General features: G+C 33.0%; 1 protein-coding gene across 1 annotated transcript in view; it reads right to left on the bottom strand.

Annotated features, from left to right (window-relative positions):
• Window positions 1-12592: 12592 nt before the first annotated feature.
• LOC139778430 (F-box/LRR-repeat protein 4-like) overlaps window positions 12593-14661 on the bottom strand; it is a 4382-nt gene continuing 2313 nt past the window's right edge. Inside the window, exons 4-8 of the mRNA XM_071716354.1 lie at window positions 14346-14661; window positions 14058-14259; window positions 13618-13969; window positions 13195-13534; window positions 12593-13024 (exon numbers count right to left, since the gene is read on the bottom strand). The exon at window positions 14346-14661 is cut by the window's right edge and continues 147 nt beyond it. Coding sequence (XP_071572455.1) covers window positions 12724-13024; window positions 13195-13534; window positions 13618-13969; window positions 14058-14259; window positions 14346-14661 — 1511 coding nt within the window. The 3' untranslated portion in view covers window positions 12593-12723. The remainder of the gene's footprint in view (window positions 13025-13194; window positions 13535-13617; window positions 13970-14057; window positions 14260-14345) is intronic.

Below are 14661 nucleotides of genomic sequence, written 5' to 3' on the forward strand. Positions count from 1 at the left end.
TTTAAAAACTTTCTTATATCTTTAATATAGAAAAATGTTTTTATAAATCTAAAATATCGCAAGCTCTGTGTTCTTATACCACCACGTGGCACACACGTGCACGAGCACAAAAGAATAAACAAAAAAAATTGCAAAATTTAAATTGCTTATGTTTGCTACACTTATGCTTACGCTTCTAAAATTTCTTAAAATGTATTTCTTAACTTATTTAATATATTCTTTATCTCATTGTTTGATACAGCGATCTAACAATAAGTCGAACATAGGATTTTACAGCGAATAAAGAGAATTACCAAAAATTTAACTTGAAACTAAATCAAAAAATTAATAAGAATAACTAATTTCTATCAATTCTCATACTTACTGTTTATCAGCAAGGCAGATTAAATTTTTTTCGTATAAAATGACAAAAATCATGAGAAAGATGAAATGTTGGAACACGTGGTTCGTGAGCGCACATCACTTCTGTGTAGGTCCAAATCTACATTAATATCCTAGACTGCCAACTTTTACAAAATACATACATAGATTTAAAAAGTGTTACGTCCGAACCCTAGGATTCAGGTAAATTACTAAAAAGCAAAGAAAAGACTAGCTAGAGAGTGGGGGTATGGAAGGACGTAAGCAGATAGGTATATATAGCGTTTTCTACCGGGAAAACTTATACCCAGATAACACATAACACTAAAAGATAACGAAAACAATGTCTTTTTTAATATCTTAATATCTCGATTGAAAAAGTAAAAACTGTTTTATTTAGTTTTATTGTGCTCGCAAGATTATCCGCTCGTAGCTCGTTTAGTATAGTCACTGGGCTCAGCAGAGAAAACTGCTTTGCAACTGTTGTAAAATTTCAGGAATCTGATTGATGCATGCTTTTAATTTCTACCGGAGTATACCGGACTAAAAGTATACACCAATCAAATTCACGAATTTTACAACAGTTGCAAAGCAGCTTTCTCTGCTGAACGCAGCCATTCTCATTTTCCTTTAATTTTGTACATAATAATGTTTCTAAAAGACTAATATTTATCCAAATAGTAACGTGTAGTTTGCAACGTTGCTGGCATGTTGCCGGCAAATTGTAGCATGCGTTGTTACCAGAATTGTGGCAACTGAGTCCGCAATTGTCGGCAAATTGCTGCCTTCACGATATGACAATTTTGAATAGCAACTTATCAGCGACTTGTTAGCTTCATATATGCTATAGTCTGAAATTATCACCTGTCAAGAACGCAGCAACATAGCAGCAAGTTGATATATAGCTTCTCATGTTTCTTTCTAATAAAGATTACAGCAGTAGCAAGAATTGAGCGTCATTAAATTAGAATGTCCAGAAAAACTGTTATATCCTGAAACTTTTTTTGATGTTCATAGAACATCCTTTATTGTGTTTGGAATGGTTCCGATGTGTTTAGTTTAAAAAAAAAATGTATAAATAAATTTTTATAAAATACTTTACTTTCGTTCTGTTTAAAAAACTGTGGCTAGAAAAAGTATTACAGGAGATCTACTTTTATGTAAATTCTTGAAAGAGACATGCGGTTGCGGAAAAAAGACCAAGAATTTACTGATGATGTTATTAATGTAGCTTTTGCAATATTTCAACTGAACAACTACTCTAAGCAAAAATATGTCATTATTGCCCAAAAATCAGAAAAATTATAGAAACGAAGAAAGAGAAAAAAAATGTTCACAAATAAAATCTTAAATAAATATAAATATTTTGTTTTTATTAGACATTAACTTCTTTTATACAATCCAATTTACCAAATAATTTATACAAAGTAAATATGTGAGTATAAAAATATGAAAATTTAAAAAAATATATAAAAGTAAAAAGTAAACTAATGTTTACTGATGTCTTAAAATAGGAAACAATCAGCGAAATGTATAGACGGACACATGCGGATATCTTTTCTTCCATTGATTAACCAATCGATCGCTTATATTACAGGATATGAGATAAAACTCTTGCAGTTTAGGACATTGTTCGAAAATAACGGAACATTTATCAAGTTTCGCTTCATCAAGATATAACTTTTTCAAGTTTTTGCATTGCGCTAGTAATTTCAATATATGACCAGAGAGAACAGCACAGGTCAAATAAACTTCTTCCAAGTGCTGATAAGAGGAAAGTAATTTAAATAAGCTCTTAGTGACTCGGCGTCCGCTTCCGTAACTGAAATCATATTATTATTACAGTACTTCAATTGTAAAGAAAAAATTCATGTAACTTTTTCAAGATGCTCGCAAGAGACGCAAGCACACAAATTTCAATAAAGAATACAATAATATGTATTTTAAAAGAAAATGTAGCACACACACTTACAGACGAAGTCTCACTTTTCGTAAATTCTTACAGTCAGCGAGGGCATTAATACCCTGAGATGTAAGATGACGTACTTCTAGTGAATTTATTACTTCCAAGTCACGACACGAACTTGCCAACTCTATTGCAACTGCGTCTGGGCTTATAATACGCGTCGAGCCCAAATGTAACTCACGCATCCGTTGATTATTTTGCAGTATTTTGCAAAGACGTTCAGTTTCTATACGTGTACCACAAAGGTTTAAATGTTCTAAACCTTTCAGCTTCTCGAGGTGCGAAAATCCTTCGTCGTCTATGCCAAAACAACCATTTAGATCCAATTCTAAAAAAAATATGTATTGGTTATATGCAATTTACCCATAATGTTAACAATTATATACAGGGTGTCCCATTAAAAAAAATATGCTTTATTATAGAGAACGTCACGTATTGGAAAAGTAATGCTTCAAACAAGAATTGATTGGTTTTGATGGGGACACAAAATAATAAAGTCAGTCTGATCTTGCGTGACAGTTTCAAGGTTAGGTAAAAATCATGTTTTTCTGAGTTTATGAGTTATGAGGCATTAATGTGTGAACAACATCGGCATTAGCGTTACCCGATGTACACCGCAGAAAGGTTGTTTGATATCGAATTTTGTACAGCATGTAGTTCCAAAAAAGCTGATATAATATAAATATGAACGTGGGCTTATTTGATTTAATTAATAAGATATTCAAATGTTGCACCATTAACTTATATACAAGATTGAATACAGCGTTCGAGATGCCGAACATGTATTTTATATATATATATATATATATACATAATTGTATACATACATACCTTTCAAATTTTTGCATATCTCCGAAATTTTAAGTAGAATACGATTGTTAACTCTCGTTCGGCACCGGTAACGAATGGTAACGATGCATTCACGTAATCTTAAGTGCGTTAAATTCGTCCCGCAATTGTCAAGAAATGTTACGAAATTCGAAATAGAAAAGCTGCTTCCTGTAAGATCCAACTGTTTCAAATATTTACATCTAGATGTAAAGTAACTAAATATATCGTGTACGTCTGTAAAAGATACATTTCGTATGTTCAAACGTGTATAGAGTTCAGGGTCCTGTAATAGATTATTGAAACGCCTATTATTTAATTTTTGTATGCGAAAAAACGTCGTCAAATCTAAGTTTTTAAATATTTTTAGCAATATTTCATCCTGTAAAGATAAAATATAAAACTTTAATACACGAGATGACATTGCAATAAATATTATAATGAGAAATAGACTTCTTATATAGGATACTTACAGGAAGGTCAGACAAAGTGAAATGTGATAGCTCCTTGGATTCATTCGAAGAGAGTTTAATACGCTTTGCACAATTCGAATGACATTTTAGCAAAATATGACGCAAATATCTCTGTCCAAAAGGTTGCACATAACCAGGAATTACTTCCTGAGATACTTCTATGTGTCTCAAATTACTCTGATAAGAAATCCTCCTTACATCACTGTAAATAACAAGGGAACAAATTAATTTTTATTATTAAAAAAATGGAAAAAAAACTGAATTTTACTTAATATCAATGATTATAATACCTGTTACAAATAAAGCAATATTTGGGAAAATTCTGTTGCAAATGAACTATATCCAAGTTTGCACTTTTTAAATCTGCTGTTAAATTATGAACATCCTCATGGTGTGGAGAGTACATGCAGTTAATTCTTTTTAACAGATTAGTTAAACTCTCGTTAGGATTTCTAGAGAGGATCAAATCTGATGTACCGATAAGCATCACAGCATCTAGCTTCGTATAAGATTTGTATGAACTCTCGTTAAATACTAGTCTGAGCATTTTGGTTTTAAAGTTGCACGGATGCGATAATGGTGGAGAAAATAATCTTGATGTCGGCGGCACAATCTGAGACGATCCATTCCACAACTTAAACCACTGTTTATTAGAATCTTGAGCCAAAATTTGAATTACGCTTCCAGGATGATGTATTTCGTAAATACAGACTCTGATTGGATATACAGCTTCATGAAACTTGATATCTACAAAATAGAAAATATAATTATACTCTCTTCTCAACAAAAGCGTATCAATTTTTTAACAATATCTTATTTATTAATTCAAATATTACATACCAATATACTTATTTTCGCAGGTTGCTTTATCACCGTTTGTTAACAAAGATATATGTCTAAAATCTTCGTTTTGCCACGGAGATATTGAAATATCGGTATCATCATTCTTCTGTATTAAAAAGTTAAAATGTATCAAATAGTAGGATAAATTTAGGTAGCAATTACCATATACAGGACAATAATACTGAGAAATACACATACCCGGCTATAGCTTTTTCTAATAAAACTTGATGGATGTAATAGTTCCCCATAGTTTGGAAATTTGGGTGGCCCAATTATGTCAGGGGCAGTATAAAATATGCTAAAACTGTGGTTTTCCTCAGCAACAAATCTTTTCTTCGCAAATTGATGGATGAAGTCAACCTTCTTATCCTCTTCTCCTACGGATACTCTGCCGACATATGGATATAGACTACAACTTTCGCAACATACAGGTTGGCTGTGGGTTGTCATATTTTCTCTCTAAAAGAAGACAAAAAATATGGAGAATAATAATCTTTTCTTTTTTAGAATATGCTAAAATGCATTATAATATCATATATTTATAATTATATAGCGTAAAGATTACATAAGTTTAGGGGGAGTTCTCCTACCGCCGGACACGAGTATATAATCTTTAAAACTACAAACGCCACGAAGCAGTTATACCCGCGGAAAATACGCATTTCGTCAAGAATTAGGATGAGGATTATTCAAATAATTATAATGTATCTCGTTTTGAGTTAACAAAACAAAGATATATATTTGTGACTTGCACACGAATACAGTAATGCGTAAGCGATTGACGAATCAAACTGTTCACGGGCGCGTTACCCGGGTACAAATCACGATACCTCGGAATACGACGTTAATATCGGGTTAAATTACTCGTAGAATGCATGCTGCGTCAAGACTTGTAATAGTACTCGCGTATCGCGAAACTGTTTTTTACCTGAGCGTATTTACGATCTCGAATAAACGATATGCAATGTTGCGCAATCTAGAAAGATCTAAGACCGCATTCGAATATTCGAATATACGTGCGCTTTCTTCAACGGCTAGAGGAGAAAAGACCTCGATCTCGATTCAGTCGATCCTCGATTTGACTCTCGTCGTTCTCTCCCCACCCATGCTTCAATCATGCGCAGCGAGCGCCTGGGCGGTCATGCCACGCATCGACATATAGTATGGACTGCGCACAGGTATAGAAAAATATGACCGGCGACTCAGACCGGTGGAAGAAAAGAGATAGCGAATGGTAGAGGTCAAGCTGTCTTTTTCTATCCAGTGCGTACAGACAAAGAGGGAACGAGGTAGAGGTCAACTCTACCGGACACTTTTTGAAGGCTTTCATATAGGGATCGCGTAGTCCATACTATATGTCGATGATGCCACGCACGTACGCCATCTTCCTTCTCTCTCTATCATGTAGCTGTCTCTCTCTTTTCCGGCTCAACGGAAACTTTCTCTTTGGTAACAACTTGACCTTTACGAAGACGTGCTAACAGGAAATTTCCTGAAATCTGAATATAATATGATCAAAACTATTGAAACTAACTTTTTAAATATTCATCAATGTCGAGAATCGCAACTACATGATTTTTCCTCGGTCGCCTATGCATAATGCATAATTATGAAATAAAATATAAAATGAAAATTATTCCTGTGACGCATGATCCTCCTTCCTATCTTAATTAATCACGCACCCTAATTATGCTTCTTTTCAATTATTTCAATCACGCAATGCAAATACGTTATTCTGCTAAAATTCATAAATCACAATAATTTCATTTAATTCCCTGCTCATTACATAAATTATAACGTATTGCAATCGTTTTCCAAGTTTTAATTCGCTTCCTTTATTAATCTCAAATTTTTATTTCAGGTACGCTACGTTCGCTTTGGATCATCACAGGAATCCTCAGGTAAGTATAAAATAAACTTTTGTTAATAATTAATACGCTTATAAATGAATAAAACATAAGCGCATATTTCCCGTTTTCAGGAATTCGGATTAAATATTTGTAAAATGCCTCTACGGCTTGCAAAACAATGCCAAATAACTTCATTAATTCTCTAGTGAACAATTCTAATAATTAAATTAATTCCGCACGCACGGTACGAAAATCGATATCCTGACCTATGATAATAAAACTCTTCAAATGCGAATAAATTGCAACTTTTACTTTATCATATCAAATGTCATTCCAAACTAATTAATGCACTCTATGCTAATTTGCTCGCATAATTATCGATAACTAACTTTTTGATAAATTTGGTCAAAATTTCTAATAATCATCTGATTTTAATCAAACAAAGTTTGTTGGCTTTCTTTTGTGATAAGAAACACGAATCTGTCGTTTAATATCGATAAAACTTACAACTACGGAAGCGTGTCATCTCCCGACAAGAACATGTGTCATTCGATCTTAAATAACGTAATTATTAAATTGAAAATAGCACAGGATCTTTTTTTTTACTCAACTATACATAAATATGTCGAAATAATTGAAGATTATTTGATTTTAAAGAATTTCCCTGAAAATTATACCAACACATGTTCCTGCGAAAAATTAATATTTTCTCGATTAAAATGAACTTCTTACGCTTAATCAAGCTTAACTAAACACAAATATTGTATTTATTACGAATAATACTGCTTCGTTAATGATCTCACCAAAATGAGTCGCACATCGAAATAACGAATAAATCAAAATAAAAACTATATAGACTTGTTTCTTTAGTCATTCTAAATACGAATATATTTAAAATAGTAGAGCGCTATGACGGTTCGTTCAAGTTTCGACTTGACAACTGGAAAATCTATAATAATTGAAAAAAATAAAATAAAATCTATATGGGTCGCTTCCTTTTGTCAAAAGAAACAAAACAAGACCTTTTGGAGCTCGATCGGATCAAAACTCGCAAAGTCGATATGTCAAAATTTGAAAAAGTGAAAATGTTAAATAATCAATTAAATCGATTTATCGGCACGGATCTCGCTTTCTTAGATCCAAACAAACATGAATATAATTTTTTCGCTTTGAAAAGCTCAATTTCTAAGGTCTTAAACCTTTGATGCCTAAACTCGAAATAACTGTCCGATCATTGCGTAATTAGTCTCGTTGGACTCGCCTTGCTTCACTAAACCCGATTATGTAAATAAAAATCAATAATAATAATAATTTTAGAATTTTCCGAAAAACCCTTTCAGGTACGCATCTGGATCCCACTATCGGAATCGAATAAAATGAGTATATATCTGAGTTTGGAATGTTAAACCAAATAAGAATTTACTATTTTTAAGTTTCTCACAATCAGTCCCTTACTTCAATTAGTCATTCTAATTAGTGCATTAATTAATTAATCAACTTAGGACCTTGAAATTTTACATGTTTACTTGTAAACACATTCTATTGAAGAATCTGAACTTATTTTTTTGAAATTAAACGTATTTCTAAATTTCACCGAAATACACTCATTATATGTCCTAATATCTAATCAATCTTAATCAATAGAAAATTTTATAAAATGTAATAATAAGTATTATAAATATAATTATAGCTATTTGTAAAGCTATTTTGCAAAATCTTACGAGTCTTTATAAAAATTAGTTAAAATCAAATAATGTTCACTTGAATCACTTAAATTAAGCTTATTAATAATAATCTTTATTTACGGGTAAAAAACCCTTTAGTATATACACGAGAGAATGTAGTTTATAAAAATTTAAACAAAATAGATAAAAAATACAGTCAGAAAACAATAAGTAATGTTAGGAGAGTAAACAAATGAGTTTCCGCTTAAAAGAAGACACATTGCCGCCGAAGAAATCAACCAAGTTGGCATAATTATTTGCCGAGATGATCATCCTATTCAAACATGAGTTTACGCCATATAAAGTACGGTGATATTCAACATAAAAAATGGGAGATTGTCTTAAGTTCCTGATTGGAATATTTAAATAAATATTTTTTAATAGGTCAGGACTATCGATAAAATTGTTTAATAATTTAAAAATTAATGTTAGGTCAGAAATTAATCTCCTGCTCTCTAGAGTGATTAAATTAAGTCTTCTTGATATGGGATAATAGTCATGGCAGGTAATAGCCATAGGACTTCCCATGCGGTAGGCTACCGTGCGTAAGAACTTATGCTGTATGCGTTCAATCTTTTCAATATGACATTTATAATAGGGAGACCACACAGTGGAGCAATACTCCAATTTCGGGCGAACCAACGCGCAATATAACAGTTTTAAAGTGGAGATATTTACAAAATACTTTCCCCAGCGGAGGATGAAGCCAAGTGTTTTATACGCAGATAAAACAATAAGTTGAATGTGATTGTTAAATGATAAGTCGGCGCAAAACAAAACTCCGAGATCACGAGCATTATGCTTTATTGAGAGTGGTAAACCATCAAGAATGTAGTCATACAGAAGTGGGTTATGTTTGTGGGTAAAATGTATAACAAAACATTTAGAAACATTGAGTCGAAGGCAGTTTCTCTTACACCAGACCTCAAGATTGTGCAGATCCTGTTGCAACAATAATGCATCTGCAAGTCCATTTATTTTTCGATACATTTTCAAGTCATCAGCATATAGTAAAAAGAGGCAATATTTAATATACATAGCGATATCGTTAATAAATAAAATAAATAAAAGGGGGCCAAGATGCGAACCTTGCGGCACCCCGGAAGAGACAGTTATATTTCTAGATATACTGTTTTTATATTTTACAATTTGTGTTCTATCTGAGAGAAAGCATGAGATCCAACACAAGAGAGTGCCTCCGACTCCATAGGCTCGCAGTTTACTTAATAAAAGAGTACGATTCACAGTGTCAAACGCTTTCGCAAAATCAGTATAAACAGAGTCAACTTGGGATCCACTCTCAACAATATTCGCTAAAAAATTATAGTAATTTACCAGATTTGTAGTCGTGGATCGTCCAGGAACAAATCCGTGTTGTTCAATTATAATAAGGTTTTTGCAAAGCGCTCCAAGCTTGCGAGCCACAATGCTGTCAAAGATCTTAGGCATTATGCTTTGCTTACAAATAGGACGGTAGTTTGTAACAAATTGGCGTTCACCTCCTTTAAAAATTGGAGAAACAAGACATTGTTTCCAAACTGCAGGAAATGAGCCCATTTTTAGTGATTTGTTAAATATTAGCCATAAGAACCGTGATGCGATAAAAATATTTGACTTGAAGATTGATGGAGGAATACCATCCACACCGGCGGCGCAATTTAGAGAGAGATTATCGATTTCATTGTACACCTCCTCTATAGATATATCCAAGAAGAGGAGATTCAAAGAGTGAGCCAGATTAGGATCTATTTCAGGTTCAATATTATTTCCATCGTCGCCGGAGTAGACAGATTCGAAGTAATCGGCAAAGCAGTTTGCGATAGTCTCATTATCCTGCACAAGGTAATCATTGTGTAAAATGAAAGAGGCATGAGGCTCTGAAGATCTAATATTTTTTATAAATTTCCAAAAAAGTTTCGTGTTATCCGTTATGGTGCTTTCAGTTTTATTAATAAAGTTTGCCCAACATGCAGCAGATAAAGATTTGCACTTTGCTCTAAGGTGAGAGAAGGTCAAATAGTCGGAATAAGTTTGTGTATTCTTATATTTTAAATGAGCCGATTTTTTTGCTTTTATAAGCGAAATCAACTCTTTTGTAAACCAAACTGGGTAAGAGGATTCAAAAATGGGACGGGAAGGAACAAACGTAGCAATTGCGGTGTTCAGGTGATGATATAAGAAATCCACCGCTTCATTAACTGAAAGTTTCTCTAAGGCAGTATCCCAGTTTATCTGGTTAAGATAGTTCGTAATAGCTGAATAGTCGGCTCGCTCAAAGCAGAGTTTTCGTGCAGTCTTTACAGGGGAGCAAGCTGTGCTTGAAAATGGCAAGGTACCTATGAGTGGAGGATAATATGTATCACAAGGAATAAGAGGCTCATAGGCAGCAGATACATGGAGGCTTTCAAAAGATGAGAAAATGAGGTCAAGCTCATATCCCAGAGCATTTTTTACCGCGTTATGCTGATAGAAATTGCAAAGATTGAAATATTCGGTAACTACATCAGCCTGTTTTGGGTGGGAACCATTCATGGGAGTATAAGTTAACAAGGAATAATTTTTCTGCCATAAAATATTTGGTAAACTGTAATCACCAAGAATAATAAAACTAGCATCAGGATATACACAGCGCATATCAAATACCAGGCGACCGTGGGAATCGTAAACATCGGGTGAAGAGCCTGGCGGAATATAAACAGCAACAATAATAAGAGAGCTATGTTTAATTTTTACCTCTACAAAGAGATGTTCGACGTTTGAAACTGATGTACTAATATTACGACTTTAATAACAATTACGGACAGCGATCAAAACACCACCGCCCCTCGAGCAGTCACTAGTGCTCACATCTCTATCACAACGGTAAATTTTGAAATCGATTAGGCCAAGCTCAGCATCCGATATACCCGAATTTAACCACGTCTCCGACAAAATAACAAAATCATATTTCATTGTAGCAGATGCAATGGAACAGCGCAGATCCGATAATTTTGTTCTCAAACCTCTTACATTTTGATAATACACTAAAGGGCAGTGTTCATGTTTTTTGCGCGAGAATTTAGAGGCATTTTAACAATTTTCGGTATGCCGTTATAAAATCTAATCGTCTTGTCGGTAACTCCAGAGTTTCTGAGAGATTCCAGTTGCTTCTACAAATCTCGAAGGTGGTCCCTCTGTCTTAATGTCAGGTCCTGCTTGATAAAAACTGGTCCAGAATAAGAGTTTTTACTCTTTAGAATATCAATGGCGTCAGTTTTTGAGGGAAACGAAACTCGAAGAGGTCTAATTTGATCCTGCTTGATATTACCAAGCCTCGAAGTCCTGATATGGGGAGGGTTTAGCGGCCGGATTTTGCGAACAATCTCTTCTGCCTTCTCCAAATCATTCGGTTGGTTCGTATTTAAAGAAGAGGGAGGGCTCATTTCCTCGATGTTATAAAATATCAAATTCACGGATCTTTTTTCTCTCTCAGCGATTATCACTCATTCTTAAATACATTATTAATACTTTTAATATTTTTACATATAAAATAATTAATTTTAATGAAATATTACTTTTAATCACACAAACCATTATATTTTAATATGTCACGCTTAATCCTAACCAAACTATGTTTTTTTTACATTCAATGACGTATTATCGTCGCAAACTATTTACAGAGTACCTTGTCGGTGTACTGAGTTCTTTAGGACCCGTATAGCCCTTGTCATTCTACTCCAGTTTTTACAAAGCGAAAAGATGTGTGAAAAATACTTACCTTTTTGATCTTATTGAAAAAGTTATCGGAAAAAAGTTATCGTTTCGTCGTCTCATTTATGATGTCTTTGAATAAAGACAAAAAAAGTGTTAACAATATTTTTCCGGACAATCAAAAATAACTATTATTTTATATTTATATTAAACATCAAAACTTAATATATCGATCGAAAAAGTAAGAACTGTTTTATTTATTTTTATTGTGCTTGCAAGATAATCCGCTCATGGCCCGTTAGTTAGTCGAATAATAATATTAATTTTATATTTGCACTTTTGCAAAAGAGTGCGAGGAGGTCGGGTGAGTATAACGACCTATTTTATTTGGAACTTTTACAGCGTTATTGAAATTATATAAAAATTAACATTACTCATTCGTATTTTCTCTTTGAATACGATAAATAATCTTTAATTTTATGGTCTTATAAGATTTCTTTTTTGAGACATAATATTTGGTAACTGGATTTCTACTTTTTCCTTCTAGTTATGCAACTTTCAATATAAAAAAATACGCGCTTGGTGATGAGTGCAAATATGTATTATTGCCGATCAAGAACAATCGAAACAGACAATTTGGAACGTTGAAGGTAATACATATATATAATTAATCTTTTCATTTAAATTAAAGGGATTAAAATAGGTCAATTGCGATAGATGATATGAACATGGGAGGCGAATATTATATGAGCATTTAGATTATTTATTAGAAGATGATTGAATTGAAGTCGACAGATCAATGCTCTGAATCAAGAACAAGAATTAAACTTCTAATTATATATGAAATTTTATTCAAAATTATCTATATATTTTCTAATATCAAGAGACACGGTACTGTCTCGCGCCAAGTACACGCGCATCGCTATATAGACCGCCGCGTGTATTATTACGCGAACGAACGAGTTGCGAGTACCCGAGATTTTGAGATCTCAATAATACGTATAGTCGGACACATACGGATATTTTTTCTTCCATTCATTAACTAAGTCATCGCTAATAGGACAGAATATGAGGTAAAAATCTTGTAGTTTAGAACATTGTTTGAAAATGACGGAGTATTTATCAGGTCTATCATAAATCACGTTTAGAAGATATAACTTTTTCAAATTTTTGCACTGCGCTAGCAATTCCAAATTGCGATCAGTAAGGACAATATAGTGTAGAAAAATTTCTTCCAGGTGTTGACAGGAAGAAAGTAATCTGTCCAAGCCATCATCAGTGCATTCATATCTGTAACAAAAATCATATAGTTATCACAATACTTCAGTCATACAGAGAAAATTAATGCCACTTTTTCAAGATATTTGAGATACAAGAGAAGCAAATACACAAATTTCAATATAAAAAATACCGTCACGCGGTATTTTTAAAGAAAATTAAAAAACATACCACATACTTACAGGGAAAATCTCACTTTTCGTAAATTCTTACAGTCAGCGAGGGCATTAAGATCCTGCGATGTAAGACTAAAAGCACTCGATAAATCTATTACTTCCAAATTGGGACATGAATTTCTTAACTCTATTACAACTGCGTCTACGTTTATAACGTCTATGTTTGTAACGGCGGGTCTAGGTGACAAATGTAACTCACGTATCTGTTGATTTTTTTGAAGTATTTTGCAAAGATGTTGAGTTTTTATACATGTATAACAAAGGCTTAAGTGCTCCAGACCACTTAGTCTCTCAAGATACGAAAATCCTTCGTCGTCTATGCGAGAACAATCATTTAGATCCAATTCTAAAAAAAAATTAAGTTTTGGATATGTGCAATTTACTCGTAATTTTGACAATCATACATATACAGTATACATACATACATACCTTTTAAATTTTTGCATATCTCCGAAACTTTAAGTAAAACACGACTATCAACAGATTCGCAGCCATTGAATCTTAAATGCGTTAAACGTCTGCCGCAATTAGCAAGAAAGTTTATTAAATCATTAACATCAAAGTTGCTTCCTGTAAGATCTAACCGTCGCAAATATTTACATCTAAATGTAAAGCCACGGAACAGAATATGCATATCTGTGAGATATATATTTCGCATGTTCAAACGCGTATAGAGTTCAGGATCTTCTAATAAATTATTGAAGCGCCTATTATTTAATTCTTTTACGTGATAAAACGTCGTAAAATCTAAGTTTCTAAATATTTTTAGTAGTATTTCATTCTGCAAAGATAAAATATAAAACTTTAATACACGAGATGACATTCCAATAAATATTATTATGAAAAATAGATTTTTTATAATACTTTACAGGAAGCTCAGACAAACTGGAACGTGATAGCTCCTTGGGTTCATCCGAAAAAAGTTTCATACGCTTGGCATAATTTGAATAACTTTTTAGTAAAATATGACGCGAGTATTTCTGTCCAAAAGGTTGCACATAACCTGGGATTACCTCCTGAGATGCCTTTTTGTGCTTCAAATTAATTTTATAATTAATCCTTCTTATTTCGCTACAAATATCATTGGAACAAATTGATTTTTATTATTAACAGAAAAAAAGGATTTAAATATTCCCTAAAATGTACGATAGTAATACCTTTTATAAATAACACAATATTCAGGAAAATTTCTTTGCAGATGAACTACATCCAAGTGTGCACTTTTTAAATCTGCTGTTAAATTATGAACTTCCTCATGGTGTGGAGTGTACATGCTGTTAATTCTTTTTAACAGATTACTTAAACTCTCGTTAGGATTTTTAGGAAGGATCAAATCTGATGTACCGATAAGCATCACGGCATCTAGCTTTGTATAAAAGGCAGGTGAACTGTACTGTTTAAATATTAGCCTGAGCATTTTGGTTTTAAAGTTGCACGGATGCGATAAGGGTGGGGAAAATAATCTTGATGTCG

The sequence above is a fragment of the Temnothorax nylanderi genome, unplaced genomic scaffold, assembly GCF_030848795.1.
Source record: "Temnothorax nylanderi isolate EJ_2023f unplaced genomic scaffold, tnyl_v1.0 TNYL_tig0183_pilon, whole genome shotgun sequence".
Classification (NCBI taxonomy): domain Eukaryota; kingdom Metazoa; phylum Arthropoda; class Insecta; order Hymenoptera; family Formicidae; genus Temnothorax; species Temnothorax nylanderi.